Below are 19,966 nucleotides of genomic sequence, written 5' to 3' on the forward strand. Positions count from 1 at the left end.
TCTGTCACTTGTTTATGTTGCCCTTAGTTAGTACGCCATAAAACTGGTGACAGATTCCAGTTAACCCCTATAATCTGTTGAGCAATACACACCTCTGATTGTTTGCAGATGGTCTCCACAGGACCATTATAACAAACAAGATCATGGAGAACAGCAGGCGCCAGATAGCATCGTCCACCCAGAGCTCCTGCCAATCCTGGAAAAAAAAATGTAAAAATTAAAATCTCACCGTTAATAATACACCGCAATCTAAATTATTAATATATAATAATATTAATATAATCAAAGCTCCATTAACAATGGAACACAATTATATAATGGGAAATGTAAAGTATGGCCCAATGGTGTGGCTGGCCACGTTAACAACCTACGCCCACCTGCTGTAGCCAAGAGCTACTCAGTTTTACTGCAATGTGTGAGGCCACTGACTGCTCCATGTGGGTGTGGCTTGGCAACCTACTGCGCAATGAGTCTGTAAGCTACCATTACATGGCTGCCATTCAAATACAAGTCATATAATAGTCAGAAATAGTGCCATTACCTATGTACACAAAACATAATTGCTTTCCCTCAAACGTTATCTGCAAGTGTAGGTAGGCTTTAACCCCTTCCCGACGATTTTTTTAAAATCCCTACTTTCCCGGAAAGTTTAACTTTTTCCGTTCACATAGATATATGTAGGCTTGTTTTTTGCAGGTAAAGTTGCACTTTCCAATGGCACCATTTACTATTGCATACAATATAGTGGTAAGCTGGAAACAAAATCTTAATTCTATGGGTCAGTACAAGAGATACCATATTTTTATAGTTTTTCTTGTCTTTTAATACTTAACATGTTTTTCTTTGCAACACTAAATTTTCCGAGCACTTTGAGGGCTCTTTTTTGGTGGAGCAATTTGTATTTTTCAGAGATAACATTTTGGGGTGTGTATGACTTTGTGATCACTTATTTATTTTTTGGGGGAGGCGAAACTTCTGAAACCCAACTACTCCCGAGATCTTGCCGTTTGGGAGAATTTGGGAGAAATTCGGACACTGGGAGCACAGACCTCCCAATATTTGACTGCTCAGATCCCGTGGTCACAATTCACCTTGGCATCTGAGAGGTTAAACTCCTCTATTGGCATTATTTCTGATCAAAGACTGTGTCTGCTGTATAAAACAGCAGGCTATGCCACCCACTGAGCTCCTGAGAAAGCACCATCTTCAAAGTTCCGACCTCTGCCATACATGTATGGCGGATGTCAGTTAAGACTACTTTCACACTTGCGTTCGGGGTTCCGCTTGTGAGTTCCGTTTGAAGGCTTTCACAAGCGGCCCCGAACGGATCCGTACAGCCCCAATGCATTCTGAGTGGATGCGGATCCGCTCAAAATGCATCAGTCTAGCACCGTTTGGCCTCCGTTTCGCTCAGCAGGCGGACACCCGAACGCAGCTTGCAGCGTTCGGGTGTCCGCCTGGCCGTGCGGAGGCAAACGGATCCGTCCAGACTTACAATGTAAGTCAATGGGGACGGATCCGTTTGACATTGACACAATATGGTGCAATTTCAAACGGATCCGTCCCCCATTGACTTTTAATGCAAAGTCAGGACAGATCCGTCTGACTAACTTTTAGACTTAGATTTTTTTCTGAAATATAATGCAGACTGATCCGTTTTGAACGGATACCATTGTTTGCATTATAGGAGCGGATCCGTCTTCTAATTTGCATATTTATATCTATGCTAATAACCCCTTAAGGACACAGCCAATTTTCACCTTATCTTTGGAATTCTTTTACTTAAAGGGAACCTGTCACCGGGATTTTGTGTATAGAGCTGAGGACATGGGTTGCTAGATGGCCCCTAGCACATCCGCAATACCCAGTCCCCATAGCTCTGTGTGCTTTTATTGTGTAAAAAACCCGATTTGATACATATGCAAATTAACCTGAGATGAGTCCTGTCCCTGACTCATCTCACGTACAGGACTCCTCTCAGGTTAATTTGCATATGTATCAAATCGTTTTTTTTACACAATAAAAGCACACAGAGCTATGGGGACTGGGTATTGCGGATGTGCTAGCGGCCATCTAGCAACCCATGTCCTCAGCTCTATACACAAAATCCAGGTGACAGGTTCCCTTTAAGCAAGTCATTCTGAAACAGTTTTCTCATGACACATTACACTTCATGTTAGTGGTAAATCTGGGTCGACATTTTTCACTTTTATTTATGGAAAAAATTAATAAATACTGTGGGGTTTTGCTCTGGTAGACAGGTTAGCTCAGCCACAGACAAGTTTACTAGTAGGCTTCCAAACGGCCTACACGCCTGTTTGCAGTGCTCAGCACAGAGTACTTCTCCGCTTTTCTGTTAGATGGAGGATAATGCACCACACCTGATTAATGGTGACTGCTTTTTATAAGCCTCCCAAGACCCGGCCTGGAACGTGGGGAATAGCCACCCACACAGCACTTTGGCTACTCCCAGTAAGAGCCGTCCCAGATCGGCTTTGCAGCCATACTAAACAGCTGAAGTGTCAGACTGCAAGGCAATGACACTTCAGGAAAAAAAGGCTCTTACCTCACAGAGGCCAGGGACCTCGTTGGCCCCTTATTCCTTCCAACAATACATTTACAGAAAAATTGGAAAATTTCGTTATTTTCTAAATTTGTATTTCTCTGCTTTTGAGATGGACAGTGAAACCTCAAAATAGTTATTAATTTACATTCACCATAGATCTACTTTATGTTGGCATAATTTTATAAATGTTATTTTATTTTTTAGGATGTTAGTAGGCTTATTATTTTAGAAGCAATTTTTTTAATTTAAGAAAATTTCCAAAGCCCATTGTGGTGATTGATCCATTTATTAAAATTATTGTTAGGAGTAGGCAACCTTCCTGTAGGGGGTCATCACATGTCTGTCCAGGCTGGAGATTGCAGCAATACAAATCAGTAATAAACCAGACCCCTATCATAAAGTGTGAAGATGTCAGATACCCGCGTGATACAGACCAGAACAGTTATAGGGGCCAGGAAAAGGCTAGTGTCCTTTTTCAGCCAAGGTCACACATGGAACACCTATCTTGCAATATACATGGAAGAAATGAGGGGAAAAATCCATATTTGAGCCACATGCTTCCACCTTAGAACTGAGGCCATGTACAGCCAGGTCCATAAATATTGGGACATCAACACAATTCTACAATTTTTGGCTCTATACACCACCACAATGGATTTGAAATGAAACGAACAAGATGTGCTTTAACTGCAGACTGTCAGCTTTAATTTGAGGGTATTTACATCCAAATCAGGTGAACGGTGTAGGAATTACAAAAGTTTGCATATGTGCCTCCCACTTGTTAAGAGACCAAAAGTAATGGGACGGAATAATAATCATAAATCGAACTTTAACTTTGTAATACTTGGTTGCAAATCCTTTGCAGTCAATTACAGCCTGAAGTCTGGAACGCATAGACATCACCAGACGCTGGGTTTCATCCCTGGTGATGCTCTGCCAGGCCTCTACTGCAACTCTCTTCAGTTCCTGCTTGTTCTTGGGGCATTTTCCCTTCAGTTTTCTCTTCAGCAAGTGAAATGCATGCTCAATCGGATTCAGGCAATTGCATCCTTCTTTCCCTTAAACTCTCTGGTTGCTTTTGCAGTATGCTTTGGGTCATTGTCCATCTGCATTGTGAAGCACCATCCAATGAGTTCTGAAGCATTTGGCTGAATATGAGCAGATAATATTGCCCAAAACTTCAGAATTCATCCTGCTGCTTTTTTCAGCAGTCACATCAGCAATAAATACAAGAGAACCAGTTCCATTGGCAGCCATACATGCCCACGCCAAGACACTACCACCTTCATCAGTATGAGGTAGTATGCTTAGGGTCATGAGCAGTTCCTTTCCTTCTCCATACTCTTCTCTTTTCATCTCTCTGGTACAAGTTGATCTTGGTCTCATCTGTCCATAGGATGTTGTTCCAGAACTGTGAAGGCTTTTTTAGATGTCGTTTGGCAAACTCTAATCTGACCTTCCTGATTTTGAGGCTCACCGATGGTTTACATCTTGTGGTGAACCCTCTGTATTCACTCTGGTGAAGTCTTCTCTTGATTGCTGATTTGACACACATACACCTACCTCCTGGAGAGTGTTCTTGATCTGGCCAACTGTTGTAATGGGTGTTTTTTTCACCAGGGAAAGAATTCTTCGGTCATCCACCACAGTTGTTTTCCGTGGTCTTTTGGTGTTGCTGAGCTCACCGGTGTGTTCCTTCTTTTTAAGAATGTTCCAAACAGTTGTTTTGGCCACGCCTAATGTTTTTGCTATCTCTCTGATGGGTTGGTTTTGTTTTTTCAGCCTAATGATGGCTTGCTTCACTGATAGTGACAGCTCTTTGGATCTCATCTTGAGAGTTGACAGCAACAGATTCCAAATGCAAATAGCACACTTGAAATTAACTCTGGACCTTTTATCTGCTCATTGTATTTGGGATAATGAGGGAATAACACACACCTGGCCATGGAACAGCTGAGAAGCCAATTGTGCCATTACTTTTGGTCCCTTAACAAGTGGGAGGCACATATGCAAACTGTTGTAATTCCTACACCGTTCACCTGATTTGGATGTAAATACCCTCAAATTAAAGCTGACAGTCTGCAGTTAAAGCACATCTTGTTTGTTTCATTTCAAATCCATTGTGGTGGTGTATAGAACCAAAAATGTTAGAATTGTGTTGATGTCCCAATAATTATGGACCCGACTGTATATGCTTCCATGGTATTAAAACCAAATCAATCTCAGCTCAGTAACAGGGAGCAATTAGATAACTCCATCCATCCTACCATTACCTCCGCCATGTTTGGTACACACGTGTGCGGGACATTCAGACTGAGTGGATGGAGGTAATATGAAATTGCTAAAGTGAATATCCAAAAAGATATTTTCATACAAAGATTTTGAGGCAGACATGGTTTCCAGCAAGTTGTCGTAAAAACTGTCAGAAAAGGTCATTACCATAATCCCTGGCCTCCTCTGACATCACAGATGGGGGGGGGGGGGGTGATGGGGTGGATGATATTGACCCTTTTTAACACATGCATGGAGAGAAGCAAAGTGTCATTTCTTTGGGGATTACTAGCTGACGGACGGACCGATATTTCTGCTTCCCCAGGCAACTGGACTTAACCATCGCGTAACGTATTAAGTTCTGTTTTTATTTTACATACTGTTATTTTGCACTGTTTATATGTCTGTATATTTTAGGTTATATTTTCTATGATAACCCCACTGTTTGTACGCACTGTCCTTTTTTGATATTAAAACTTCACTTTAACCCTTTCCGGATCAGCGCCGTACTAGTACAGCGCTGGCCGGGTCTTTGAGCGGAGCGGGTGCCATAGCCATGGGTGGCCTGCTGTTTCTTATAGCAGACACCCGCGGTTATTGTCCGCAACTGGCAGCAATGCGGATCGCGGACACAGGAAGCGTGCGCTTATTCCGGTGATGCTACGCCTCCCCGTGCGGCGAACGGAAGAGCCGGAGCTTGTGTGCAGCAGCCCCCGTCTCTTTGATTGACAGGAGGCTGCTGCATAGTATTTCCTATGGAGCCCTTGCCTGTAATAGGACTCCATAGGAAACTAGCAATTTTCTCAGACTCCAATGCTAGTGCATTCCCTATGGTAACTATCAAATGGTGTAAAAAATAATAAATAATAAAAATAACTAAAAAAAATAAAAAAATACACATCATGGGTGTCGTGATGTGCAAAAACGCCCATAGTATAAAAATATATTCCCCATACGGCAAACAACAAAACAGAAAAAAGCATCAAAAAGGCCGATTCGCCGTTTTTGGTCGCTTCATTTTCAAAACAATAAATAAATTTTTTTTATCAGAAAGTCATACACACCCCAGAATGGTATCAATGAAAAGTTCAGATCGCCCTGCAAAAAGTGAGCCCCCACACAGCTCCGTAGATATAATTACAAAAAAGTTATAGGGGTCAAAATATGGCGACGAAGAAATAAAACAGAATTTTTCCCCACTTTATTATTTTATTAAAACGCAAGAAAAGATATACATATAAGGTATCGCTGGACTCGTACTAACCTGTAAACGGTCAGTTTTATCGCACATCGTAAATAAAAAAAAATGTTAAACTGTGGTGGAATAGCTTCTTTTTATTTATTTTTTTGGCAATTTCATCCCATTTGGATTTTTTTTTCCTGCTACATCATATGCAATATTAAATGGTGGCGTTGAAAAGTACAACTTGTTCTGAAAAAAAAAACAAGCCCTCATACGGCTATGTGAACAGACAAATAAAAAAATTATGGCTCTTGGAAGTCAGGGAGCGCAAACCGAAAACGCAAAAACAAAAAAAAACCTCAGAGGTAGAAAGAGTTAATAAGAAGCGTTACCTATATTGAGTTATTAACCCGGTGAATGCTAGCAGTTGTAGCATGTACTTAAGTGTGTCTCGTCAGCCTGAGTGGTGGCAGCTAAGCCTACTTTCACACTAGCGGCAGCATTCTCTGGTAGACTGTTCTGGTGGGTGAAGAGCCTGCCGGATCCGTGCTGCCGCTAGTGCACGCGTACCGCTGGAGGCCCACTCCAGCCCCATTGACTAAATGGGAGCAGGCCGGAGTTCCGGTGGCAACACGGCAAACATGCAGAGAGGCGGCAGGAATAAAACTATAACAGCCACCGGAACAGTCTGCCGAAGAAGGCCACTGCTACTGTGAAAGTAGCCGAAGATTAATTAGTTTCAGGAAGGAGTGCTGACCTTGCATGCTCCCCTCCTGAATCTAAGTCTGCGAATCCTGACACCCACTTTTTCAGTTTTGAAGTCAGTTTGTGGGGCTTACACAGCAGAAACCACACATAAATGACCCCATTTTAGAAACTATGGGGGTGTTTTAGACGCCGGTCTTAACCCATATATGTGGTGGTAAATGCGCCGAAGTTATGAAGAGGTGCCGACCTCTACATAACTTTGGCGTATCCAGCGCCTGTTCTAAATGTAAGACAGTTTCCTAGTTGGCTTACATTTAAGACCCTTTTCTTTGCCTAAAATAGGAGTAAAAAATGATGAATGAAATGGGCCTGCCGACCTGTCCTCTTTAATACAGGGGAGGGAGGGGGGCCGCACTGGCCACCAATGAATTTAATACAGGGGAGGGAGGGAGGGAGGGGGGGGCCGCATTGGACACCAATGAATTTAAAACTGGGGAGGGAGGGGGGCTGCACTGGCCACCAATGAATTTAATACTGGGAGGGAGGGAGGGGGGCCCGCACTGGCCACCAATGAATTTAAAGTTGGAAAGGGAGGGGGGTCTGCCCCCTGCTGCCTGGCAGCACCTGATCTCTTACAGGAGGCTGTGACCCGCACAATTAACCCCTCAGGTGCCGCACCTGAGGGGTTAATTGTGCGTATCATAGCCTCCTGTAAGAGATCAGGTGCTGCCAGGCAGCAGGGGGAAGACCCCCCTCCCTCCCCAACTTTAAATTCATTGGTGGCCAGTGCGGGCCTCCCTCCATTAAATTCATTGGTGGCCAGTGCGGCCCCCCCTCCCTCCCCAGTTTTAAATTCATTGGTGTCCAATGCGGCCCCCCTCCCTCCCTCCCCTGTATTAAATTCATTGGTGTCCAATGCGGCCCCCCTCCCTCCCTCCCCTGTATTAAATTCATTGTTGGCCAGTGCGGCCCCCCCTCCCTCCCCTGTATTAAATTCATTGGTGGCCAGTGCGGCCCCCCTCCCTCCCCTGTATTAAATTCATTGGTGGCCAGTGCGGGCCCCCCTCCCTCCCTCCCCTGTATTAAATTCATTGGTGGCCAGTGCGGCCCCCCTCCCTCCCCTGTATTAAATTCATTGGTGGCCAGTGCAGCCTCCCCTCTCCCCGCCCCCCCCATCATTGGTGGCAGCGGAGAGTTCCGATTGGAGTCCCAGTTTAATTGCTGCAGTAGCATCCTGGTTGCCATGGTAACTGATCGGAGCCCCAGCGATTAAACTGGGACTCCAATCGGAACTCTACGCTGCCACCAATGATGGGGGGGGGGGGGTGATTTTAATTGGGGGGGGGGGAGAGGGGAGGACGCACTGGCCACCGAGGAATTTAATACTGGGGAGGGAGGGAGGGGGGGCCGCACTGGCCACCAATGAATTTAATACTGGGGAGGGAGGGAGGCCGCACTGGCAACCAATGAATTTAAAACTGGGGAGGGAGGGGGGGCCACACTGGCCACCAATGAATTTAAAACTGGGGAGGGAGGGGGGGCCGCACTGGCCACCAATGAATTTAAAACTGGGGAGGGAGGGAGGGGGGGGCCGCACTGGCCACCAATGAATTTAAAACTGGGGAGGGAGGGGGGGCCGCACTGGCCACCAATGAATTTAATACAGGGGAGGGAGGGGGGCCGCACTGGCCACCAATGAATATAATACTGGGGAGGGAGGGAGGGGGGTCCGCACTGGCCACCAATGAATTTAATACTGGGGAGGGCCGCACTGGCCACCAATGAATTTAAAACTGGGGAGGGAGGGGGGTCTGCCCCCTGCTGCCTGGCAGCACCCGATCTCTTACAAGGGGGCTATGATACACACAATTAACCCCTCAGGTGCGGCACCTGAGGGGTTAATTGTGCGGATCACAGCCCCCTGTAAGAGATCGGGTGCTGCCAGGCAGCAGGGGGCAGTTATGTCCACAGTTCTTAGTATATTCTAACTTGAAGCGTCCCCAGATCTGAAAAGCTGTTATGCAGACGGATCTGCGGATCCGTCTTTGCGAAAGTAGCCTACGGACCCGGATCACGGATGAGAATCTTGTGTGCCTCCGTGTTTTTTCACGGACCCATTGACTTGAATGGGTCCGCGAACCGTTGTCCATCAAAAAAATAGGACAGGTCATATTTTTTTGACAGACAGGAAACACAGATCACGGACGCGGATGACAAACCGGTGCATTTTACGAGTTTTCAACGGACCCATTGAAAGTCAATGGGTCCGCAGAAAATCATGGAAAATGGAACAACGGACACGGATGCACACAACGGTCGTGTGCATGAGGCTTTAAAAGTATAAATTACAAGTTTTGCTGAATCTTTTCTTACAAAATTATATATCAGTCTGCTCAGCGCCTCCTGCTCTATACCATGCTGCCTGCTGATTGCACTGCATTTCATGGTGACAGTTTCTCTTTAACAAACCTCATTAGCTCACAGAACAAAATAAAATTTAATTACAGAAACGGCTGAGTGGCTGGTGTTCTTGTATTTCTGTAACTCCTGTGTTATTGGAAACAGCGCAACTTCCTGTATCACACTGTTTGAGTAGTTCCCATTTACTGCTGGAGGGGTTACTAAAACAGCAGGGTGCCTGTCGCCCTTATGTTTCTGTAACTCCAGCTACCAGCCAGAACTTAATTTTTTTATAAAAAGTATGTTAAAAGTTAATTTAAGCCGAAGTGACCAAAAGTCAGTCATTCATTGTGTGGGATAAACAATGTGGCTGAAGCTGCAATGCCAATTAAATATATTTTTTGTCATAATGGACATTTCTTTCTCCTAATAGGTGTACCAAGATAACAGCTGTCACTGTTAAGCTCGAGCAACCTGTAAACACGAGCGTAAGGAGAAGGAGTGCAATGAGATGACTAGTTAGATGGTGCAGCATCTAAGGGGTTTACATCATAGATCAGAGTTCTCTGATCCCAGTCATTGCACCAGAAAGTCATGCACTGCGCTCTTGGGCCTCTGCCATCCCTGCGTTGTACATGTTAGGCCTCATGCACACGACCGTTGTGTGCATCCGTGGCCGTTGTTCCGTTTTCCGTGATTTTCTGCGGACCCATTGACTTTCAATGGGTCCGTTGAAAACTCGCAAAATGCACCGTTGTTCATCCGCGGCCGTGATCCATGTTTCGTGTCCGTCAAAAAAATATGACCTGTCCTATTTTCTTGACGGACAATGGTTCACGGACCCATTCAAGTCAATGGGTCCGTGAAAAAACACGGATGCACACAAGATTGGCATCCGCGTCCGTGACCGTTGGCAACTTTCACACAGACGGATCGCAGATCCGTCTGCATAAAAGCTTTTTCAGATATGAGTTTTCACTTCGTGAAAACTCATATCCGACAGTATATTCTAACACAGAGGCGTTCCCATAGTGATGGGGACGCTTCAAGTTAGAATATACTGAGAACTGTGTACATGACTGCCCCCTGCTGCCTGGCAGCACCCGATCTTTTACAGGGGGCTGTGATCCGCACAATTAACCCCTCAGGTGCCGCACCTAAAGGGTTAATTGTGCGTATCATAGCCCCCTGTAAGAGATCAGGTGCTGCCAGGCAGGAGGGGGCAGACCCCCTCCCTCCCCAATATTATATTCATTGGTGGCCAGTGCGGCCTCCCCTCTCCCCCCCTTGTTAAAATCACGTTCTGAATCCCCCATCATTGGTGGCCAGTGCGGCCTCACATCTCCCCCCCTTGTTAAAATCACGTTCCGAATCCCCCATCATTGGTGGCCAGTGCGGCCTCACCTCTCCCCCCCCCCAGTTAAAATCACGTTCCCCCATCATTGGTGGCAGTGGAGAGTTCCGATCGGAGTCCCAGTTTAATCGCTGGGGCTCCGATCGGTAACCATGGCAACCAGGACGCTACTGCAGTCCTGGTTGCCATGGTTACTTAGCAATTTTTAGAAGCATTATACTTACCTGCGAGCTGCGATGTCTGTGACCGGCCGGGCGCTCCTCCTACTGGTAAGTGAAAGGTCTGTGCGGCGCATTGCCTATAGCACAGACCTGTCACTTACCAGTAGGAGGAGCGCCTGGCCGGTCACAGACATCGCAGGTAAGTATAATGCTTCTAAAAATTGCTAGGTAACCATGGCAACCAGGACTGCAGTAGCGTCCTGGATGCCATGGTTACCGATCGGAGCCCCAGCGATTAAACTGGGACTCTGATCGGAACTCTCCACTCCACCAGCGATTAAACTGGGACTCCTATCGGAACTCTTCGCTGCCACCAATGATTTTAACTGGGGGGGGGGGGGGGGGGAAGATATGAGGCCACACTGGCCACCAATGATAGGGGATTCGGAACGTGATTTTAACTGGGGGTGGGGGGGTGGGGGAGAGGGGAGGCCGCACTGGCCACCAATGATGGGGGATTCGGAACGTGATTTTAACTGGGGTGGGGGGGGGGGGAGATGTGAGGCCGCACTGGCCACCAATGATGGGGGAACGTGATTTTAATTAGGGGGGTGGGGGGGGGGGAGAGGGGAGGCCGCACTGGCCACCAATGAATGTAATACAGGGGAGGGAGAGGGGTGCGGCACCTGAGGGGTTAATTGTGCGGATCACAGCCCCCTGTAAGAGATCGGGTGCTGCCAGGCAGCAGGGGGCAGTCATGTACACAGTTTGTAGGATATTCTAACTTGAAGCGTCCCCATCACTATGGGAACGCCTCTGTGTTAGAATATACTGTCGGATATGAGTTTCACGATCTAACTCAAATCCGATGGTATATTCTAACATAGAGGCGTTCCCATGGTGATGGGGACGCTTCAAGTTAAAATATACCATCGGATTGGAGAAAACTCCGATCCTATAGTATATTAACTCCTGACTTTACATTGAAAGTCAATGGGGGACGGATCCGTTTGCAATTGCACCATATTGTGTCAAACGGATCCGTCCACATTGACTTGCATTGTAAGTCAGGACGGATCAGTTTGGCTCCACACGGCCAGGCGGACACCAAAACAACTTTTTTTTCATGTCCGTGGATCCTCCAAAAATCAAGGAAGACCCAAGGACGAAAAAACGGTCACGGATCACGGACCAACGGAACCCCGTTTTGCGGACCGTGAAAAAATACTGTCGTGTGCATGAGGCCTAAGGCTACTTTCACACTCGCGTTTGGTGCGGATCCGTCATCGATCTGCACAGACGGGTCCGTTCAGATAATACAACCGGTTGGATCCATTCAGAATGGATTTGTTTGTATTATCTTTAACATAGCCAAGACGGATCCGTCTTGAACACCATTGAAAGTCAATGAAGGACGGATCCGTTTTTTATTGTGCCAGATTTGTGTCATAGAAAACGGATCCGTCCCCATTGACTTACATTTTGTGTCAAAATGGATCCGTTTCGCTCAGTTTCATCAGACGGACACCAAAACACTGCAAGCAGCGTTTTGGTGTCCTCCTCCAGAGGGGAATGGTGACAGAACAGAGGCAAACTGATGCATTCTGAGCAGATCCTTATCCATTCAGAATGCATAAGGGCAAAACTGATCCGGTTTGGACCGCTTATGAGAGCCCTGAACGAATCTCACAAACGGAAAGCCAAAACGCCAGTGTAAAAGTAGCCTAATAATTACCGGATGCCAGAAAGTACAGTCGAAAGGCACCCTATATGTACAGCTGATGTAGAGAGGGGGATAATTACTAAAACTATATGGACAAAGTTACAACTGGCTGCCACACCCTTGGACTTATTTTTTAGCTATACAACTCCAGCATCTACAGGCATGGGACACTTCTGATACAGAGGATTCAAGGAGATTAATTATACAATCTCTCCTTCAGAATCATTTGGATAAAAGCCTGGGGGACCCGATATGTGGCCTTAAAGAGAAATAGGAGTTAGATGTGGGCCCCTTGACATTAGCAGATTGGCAATCTAAACTTGAAAGCACTCCTCACCTATCTCTCAGTGCCGCTCAGTGCCATTCACAATTGATTCTGCTGCACAGGGTATATAAAACCCCTCATTTGCTTTTTAAGATGGGGATTAGACCAGATGTCCAATGTCCTAGATGTACAGAATCTAAGGCAACTCTTAAGCATATGTTGTGGTCCTGCAGGGGGCTAAGCACATTTTGGAGCTCTGTGTTCGAACCTCTAGATAAATTGTATGGCATTGTGATTCCCCGGACTCCTTTGGCTGGCCTACTTGGCCATGTACAAAACCTGCCCGTTACGGAGGGTGGAAAGCAGGTGATAGCTAAGGTTTTGCACTTAACTCACAAATTGATTGCAAAATACTGAATCCAATCTAATTCTCAGAGTATGCAGGAGTTGGAACTTGGTAGGTGTGATTAAATTACCTGATACTGTTGGAAAGGAAAGGGGGTTCACCTCAAAAGGGTTACGCTCACTAAATGACTGGAGCAATGGGACTCATGGATTAAAAGCTCAGGATTGGCATCTCCAATGGTGATGAGGGTATGGATGATAGACACACAATTACAGTGTCTTTATTGAGAAGAGGGCATCCATAGATGACATATGGGTGCAAAAATGCAAACTCTAGGAGTTAAGGTACTATGAATATGGCGGATATTGATTACTAGTACTAGTATGTTGTGTACTGTACACTTTATATGCTGTACTGTTAAACCTGAAAAACTCAAACGGTTTGAGTAAAAAAACTATATGGACAGCCTTATTCACAAGCATGTTTAAGCCCAATATATTTTGTCATTTGTAAAGAGTAAGATAATAGCAATATATGCATGTAAAAACTCACCGACTGACAGTCTACAAGGCGGAACTTCATAGAGGTCCAGATAATAAAAATGATTGATGCTACAAGAGAAATAATGTTATATTCCATGTGTACTGAAGTGTACTGAAACATCACATACATATTAATTTTTTGATTATCATCACTTGATCAAATGGTGGGGCTCTGACTGCTGGAACCCCCACAGGGCCACAGCACTACTCATTCTGTGCTTTGAAGTCAAGGAGGCAATTCTATCAGTTACTGACAACGTGTGCATATAGAGATAGCCGTCAGTCCCTGAGAAGACAACTTCCTTCACAAAGCCTAGAATGAGTAGGAATTAAAATGCAAGATAAGATATACAGAATCTTTTCCCACAAAACTGTATACCGGTATATCTATCTGCTCAGCTCATCCTTCTCTATAACGCCTGCTGGCAGATTACACTGGATTTTCCTAGCGACAGTTTCCCTTAAAACACTGAAACACCGTTCATTCTCGATAACCATCCACTTTGCAGGGAACTTCAACAAAGCCTTATTCATTTGAAAGGGAGCACTGCTGTTCGAAAGAACGATCACTGCCATTATATCCAAGCCACATGAAAGAACATTAAATTATTACAATGCCCCTTAACATCTGATCAATGACCAGATAAAGCTCTGTTCACGCTATTTAGGGGGATATATAGGGCGGCTCTCCCTCTGGTTGGTGATGAGGTGCTCCAAACTGATGTTGCACTCTGTTCACCAAATAAAATAATTGAGGAAAAGTGAATGGGCACTCTTAGGCCCCTTTCACACGGGCGAGTATTCCGCGCGGATGCGATGTGTGAGTTGAACGCATTGCACCCGCACTGAATCCCGACCCATTCATTTCTATGGGGCTGTTCACATGAGCGGTGATTTTCACGCATCACTTATGCGTTGCGTGAAAATCGCAGCATGCTCTATATTGTGCGTTTTCGACGCAACGCAGGCCCCATAGAAATGAATGGGGTTGCGTGAAAATCGCAAGCATCCGCAAGCAAGTGCGGATGCGGTGCGATTTTCACGCACGGTTGCTAGGAGACTATCGGGATGGAGACCCGATCATTATTATTTTCCCTTATAACATGGTTATAAGGGAAAATAATAGCATTCTGAATACAGAATGCATAGTAAAATAGCGCTGGAGGGGTTAAAAAAAATAAATAAAAAAATTTAACTCACCTTAATCCACTTGATCGCGAAGCCGGCATCTCCTTCTGTCTTCATCTTAGCTGTGTGGAGGAACAGGACCTGGGGTGACCTCTGTTTTTCTAGGACCTGTGGTGACGGCACTCCGGTCATCACATGATCCATCACCATGGTAAAAGATCATGTGAGTGACGTCACCACAGGTCCTGTTCCTCCACACAGCTAAGATGAAGACAGAAGGAGATGCCGGCTTCGCGATCAAGTGGATTAAGGTGAGTTAAATTATTATTTTTTAACCCCTCCAGCGCTATTTTACTATGCATTCTGTATTCAGAATGCTATTATTTTCCCTTATAACCATGTTATAAGGGAAAATAATACAATCTACAAAACACCGATCCCAAGCCCGAACTTCTGTGAAGAAGTTCGGGATTGGGTACCAAACATGCGCGATTTTTCTCACGCGAGTGCAAAACGCATTACAATGTTTTGCACTTGCGCGGAAAAATCGTGCGTGTTCCCGCAACGCACCCGCACATTTTCCCGCAACGCCCGTCTGAAAGAGGCCTTATAGATGGAATCACATAGACTAAATATGTAGTAGATCAATAAAACGTATTATTAAATGGGTAGAGTATAAAAAAATATAGCCAAATGATAGCAGCACTGTGATTATTCAGTAAAATATTCCAAGGATAAAAACATATGGATGTCAGCTGGTAAGGGCCCTTTCACACTTGCGTTGTCCGGATCCGGCGTGTACTCCATTTGCCGGAATTACACGCCGGATCCGGAAAAACGCAAGTGAACTGAAAGCATTTGAAGACTGATCCGTCTTCAAAATGCGTTCAGTGTTACTATGGCACCCAGGACGCTATTAAAGTCCTGGTTGCCGTAGTAGTAGTGGGGAGCGGGGGAGCAGTATACTTACAGTCCGTGCGGCTCCCGGGGCGCTCCAGAATGACGTCAGAGCGCCCCATGCGCATGGATGACGTGTCCATGCGATCACGTCATCCATGCGCGTGGGGCACCCTGACGTCACTCTGGAGCGCCCAGGGAGCCGCACGGACGGTAAGTATACTGCTCCCCCGCTCCCCACTACACTTTACCATGGCAACCAGGACTTTAGCGTCCCGGCAGCCATGGTAACCATTCAGAAAAAGCTAAACGTCGGATCCGGCAATGCGCCGAAACGACGTTTAGCTTAAGGCCGGATCCGGATTAATGCCTTTCAATGGGCATTAATTCCGGATCCGGCCTTGCGGCAAGTGTTCAGGATTTTTGGCCGGAGCAAAAAGCGCAGCATGCTGCAGTATTTTCTCCGGCCAAAAAACGTTCCGGTCCGGAACTGAAGACATCTTGATGCATCCTAAACGGATTTCTCTTCATTCAGAATGCATTAGGATAAAACTGATCAGGATTCTTCCGGCATAGAGCCCCGACGACGGAACTCTATGCCGGAAGAAAAGAACGCAAGTGTGAAAGAGCCCTAAGCTGTAGAAAAAATACTCTCAAATCCCAGTCCCAAGATCAATATGCTGCGGTATTTTCTCCATCCAAAAACCGTACAGTGACTGAACTGAAGACGTCCTAATGCATACTAAACGGATTGCTCTCCATTCAGAATGCATTAGGATAAAACTGATCCGTTCTTTTCCAGTATTGAGCCCCTAGGATTGAACGCAAAACAGGAAAAAAATACCCTTACATAAAATATAAGCGCTATGAATAGGTGAACATACATACATACCTACTACTGCTAAGATAAGGGTATTTGTGAAGTGTCTGTACAAAGACAGCTTGACCACATTCCTTCGCAGCGTCAGTAGCTTCATTGTCTGAGTTAGGCTTATGAAGATGTGGCAATATGTTAAGGAAATTCAGAAACATTCAGGCTAGTTAAAACATTTCTAAAAGACTTACTTGCTTAGACATAAAGGGGCCTTTACACTGCCCCAATATCGGGTAGGTTCATAGCAATGCTCATTAGCGAGAATCTGCTGGTGTAAAGGTGCCAATTGCCCAATGAACGAGCAAAACGCGGTCACCTAAATGATCGTTTGCTGGCAGTAGATTGTGCCATCTAAACAGCCTCTGCTGCCGGCAAACAATGATTCTGTACGGGAAAGAGCTATGGCGATAGCCATCAATCCTCCCCATACTGTGGAGGTAAACGTAGCAGCCTCCTTCACTGACGAGCAGGCAAACGGCAGCAGAAAACCACACTGAGAAACATAATGAAACGCAGTTACCTCAATTATACATGGTGGGCCATTTATATGGATACACCTTAATAAAATGGGAATGGTTGGTGATATTAACTTCCTGTTTGTGGCACATTAGTATATGTGAGGGGGGAAACTTTTCAAGATGGGTGGTGACCATGGCGGCCATTTTGAAGTCGGCCATTTTCAATCCAACTTTTGTTTTTTCAATAGGAAGAGGGTCATGTGACACATCAAACTTATTGGGAATTTCACAAGAAAAACAATGGTGTGCTTGGTTTTAACGTAACTTTATTCTTTCATGAGTTATTTACAAGTTTCTGACCACTTATAAAATGTGTTCAATGTGCTGCCCATTGTGTTGGATTGTCAATGCAACCCTCTTCTCCCACTCTTCACACACTGATAGCAACACCGCAGGAGAAATGCTAGCACAGGCTTCCAGTATCCGTAGTTTCAGGTGCTGCACATCTCGTATCATCTAAAGGCAATCGTCTATGCTGTGAAGATACGAGATGTGCAGCACCTGAAACTACGGATACTGGAAGCCTGTGCTAGCATTTCTCCTGCGGTGTTGCTATCAGTGTGTGAAGAGTGGGAGAAGAGGGTTGCATTGACAATCCAACACAATGGGCAGCACATTGAACACATTTTATAAGTGGTCAGAAACTTGTAAATAACTCATGAAAGAATAAAGTTACATTAAAACTAGGGGTGCACCGAAATTCCGGCAGCCGAAAATATCGGCCGAAAATGTACCTAATCCATTTCGGCCGATATTGTTACATATCGGCCGAAAATATGGGGTGTGGGATTTGTCACCCACCAAGTAGCTCACCATCTGCGGGCGGGCGCCGGGCGGGCGGTTTACTTTAAGTCACTGCATCTTTATTTTACCTTACAATCGTGACGCTCCAGTAACAACTGTGCAGGCAGAGCGGAGGGCGGCGTAACGTCACTTACTCACGTGACGCGCCTGCTCCGCCTCCTTCATTCATAAAGTGGGCGGAGCAGGTGCGTCACGTGAGTAAGTGACGTTACGCCGCCCTCCGCTCTGCCTGCACAGTTGTTACTGGAGCGTCACGATTGTAAGGTAAAATAAAGATGCAGTGAGTGATTAGTCTGCTGTGAGCAGCAGGGCCGGCGCTGTTATGGGTAGGGGGATCGGTCTATGGCACTGCTATGCCCATAACAGTGCACATATGCCCCCCTCCATAACAGCGCCACCCACAGATCCCCCTCTCCATAACAGCGCCACCCACAGATCCCCCTCTCCATAACAGTGCCACCCACAGATCCCCCCCTCCATAACAGAGCCACCCACAGATCCCCCCCTCCATAACAGCGCCACCCACAGATCCCCCTCTCCATAACAGCGCCACCCACAGATCCCCCTCTCCATAACAGAGCCACCCACAGATCCCCCCCTCCATAACAGCGCCACCCACAGATCCCCCTCTCCATAACAGCGCCACCCACAGATCCCCCTCTCCATAACAGAGCCACCCACAGATCCCCCTCTCCATAACAGCGCCACCCACAGATCCCCCTCTCCATAACAGCGCCACCCACAGATCCCCCTCTCCATAACAGCGCCACCCACAGATCCCCCTCTCCATAACAGAGCCACCCACAGATCCCCCTCTCCATATATAATATGATTTATTAAATTCATGAAAAAGAATTATTAATAAAATCATTAAAAAAAAAGTATTTTAAAAGTATTTGGGCAAAAAGGCAGTTTCGGTTTCGGTTTTCGGTCAAGGGCATCCAGAATTTTCGGTTTCGGACCAGAATTTTCATTTCGGTGCACCCCTAAACCAAGCACACCATTGTTTTTCTTGTGAAATTCCCAATAAGTTTGATGTATCACATGGCCCTCTTCCTATTGAAAAAACTAAAGTTGGATTCAAAATGGCCGCCATGGTCACCACCAATCTTGAAAAGTTTCCCCCCTCACATATACTAATGTGCCACAAACAGGAAGTTAATATCACCAACCATTCCCATTTTATTAAGGTGTATCCATATAAATGGCCCACCCTGTATATTAAATAGACTTTTGTATTGAACATGGTCTCAACAACATGCTGTTTGCTGTGCAACCTGTTCAGTAATAATTCAATAAATAAAAAATGTGTCCAGTTAGTGCAGTATCAGTCTGCACAGTATTTCACAGAGTACAGGTGAAAAAAGACATATGTCCATCTACTGTAGTTCTCATTTACATATATATAAAAGTTTTTTTTTACACAATAAAAGCACAGAGAGCTATGGGGACTGGATATTGCGGATGTACTAGTGGCGATCTAGCAGCCCATGTCCTTAGCTCTATACCCAATATCCAGGTGACAGGTTCCCTTAGTTTAAGGGAAGGTGAGTGGAAACTTCTAAGAATTTATCAGAGCCAGTTCACACTGAGTTTTTGGCGCAGATTCTGGAGCGTTTCTGCCTCAAAACATACTCCTATTCATTTTAATGGGAAGCAGCACTTGCTTCTTTTTTTTTTTTTTCTTTCTACAAGTGTAAAAAAAGAAGCAGCATGCTCTATTTTGGGGCAGAATCCGTGCTGAATCTCCCACTGAAATGAATAGGAGGCTGAAAAAAACAGCTCCATGTAAGTTCATGCATTTTTGTGCATTTTCCACGCTTTTTTTTTGGCAGATCTGCTTCAGAAACCAAAAGCAGAAAATTCTGCTTTGTAATGTAGTGAACACCCATTGGTAAAAAAAAAAAAAAAAAAAATGGTGTCAAAAACACGTGATTTTCACGCACAAAAAAAGTGAATTAAAATCTGATTTTTTAAGCGCGTTTTCCTAAATCAGTCGTGTGAACTGGCCCTTAGGCCTAGTTCACGCGACCGTATGGCTTTTATTGTTTTTTTTGCGGTCCGTTTTTCACGGATCCGTTGTTCCGTTTTTGAGTTCCGTTGTGTTTCCGTTTCCTTTCCGTTTTTCCGTTCCGTTTTTCCGTATGCCATGTACAGTATACAGTAATTACATAGAAAAAATTGGGCTGGCCATAACATTTTCAATAGATGGTTCAGAAAAAACGG

At 45.4% G+C, this 19,966-nt stretch overlaps 1 protein-coding gene across 2 annotated transcripts in view; it reads right to left on the bottom strand.

Moving 5' to 3' along the window:
* Window positions 1-19,966, bottom strand: part of TMEM87A (transmembrane protein 87A) — a 276,779-nt gene that overhangs the window by 51,995 nt on the left and 204,818 nt on the right. For both annotated transcript variants that reach the window (XM_040412084.1, XM_040412083.1), the window contains exons 13-15: window positions 16,437-16,545; window positions 13,530-13,588; window positions 93-196 (exon numbers count right to left, since the gene is read on the bottom strand). In XM_040412084.1, the coding sequence (XP_040268018.1) occupies window positions 93-196; window positions 13,530-13,588; window positions 16,437-16,545 (272 nt within the window). The remainder of the gene's footprint in view (window positions 1-92; window positions 197-13,529; window positions 13,589-16,436; window positions 16,546-19,966) is intronic.

This window comes from Bufo bufo, chromosome 11 (genome assembly GCF_905171765.1).
Source record: "Bufo bufo chromosome 11, aBufBuf1.1, whole genome shotgun sequence".
Lineage (NCBI taxonomy): Eukaryota > Metazoa > Chordata > Amphibia > Anura > Bufonidae > Bufo > Bufo bufo.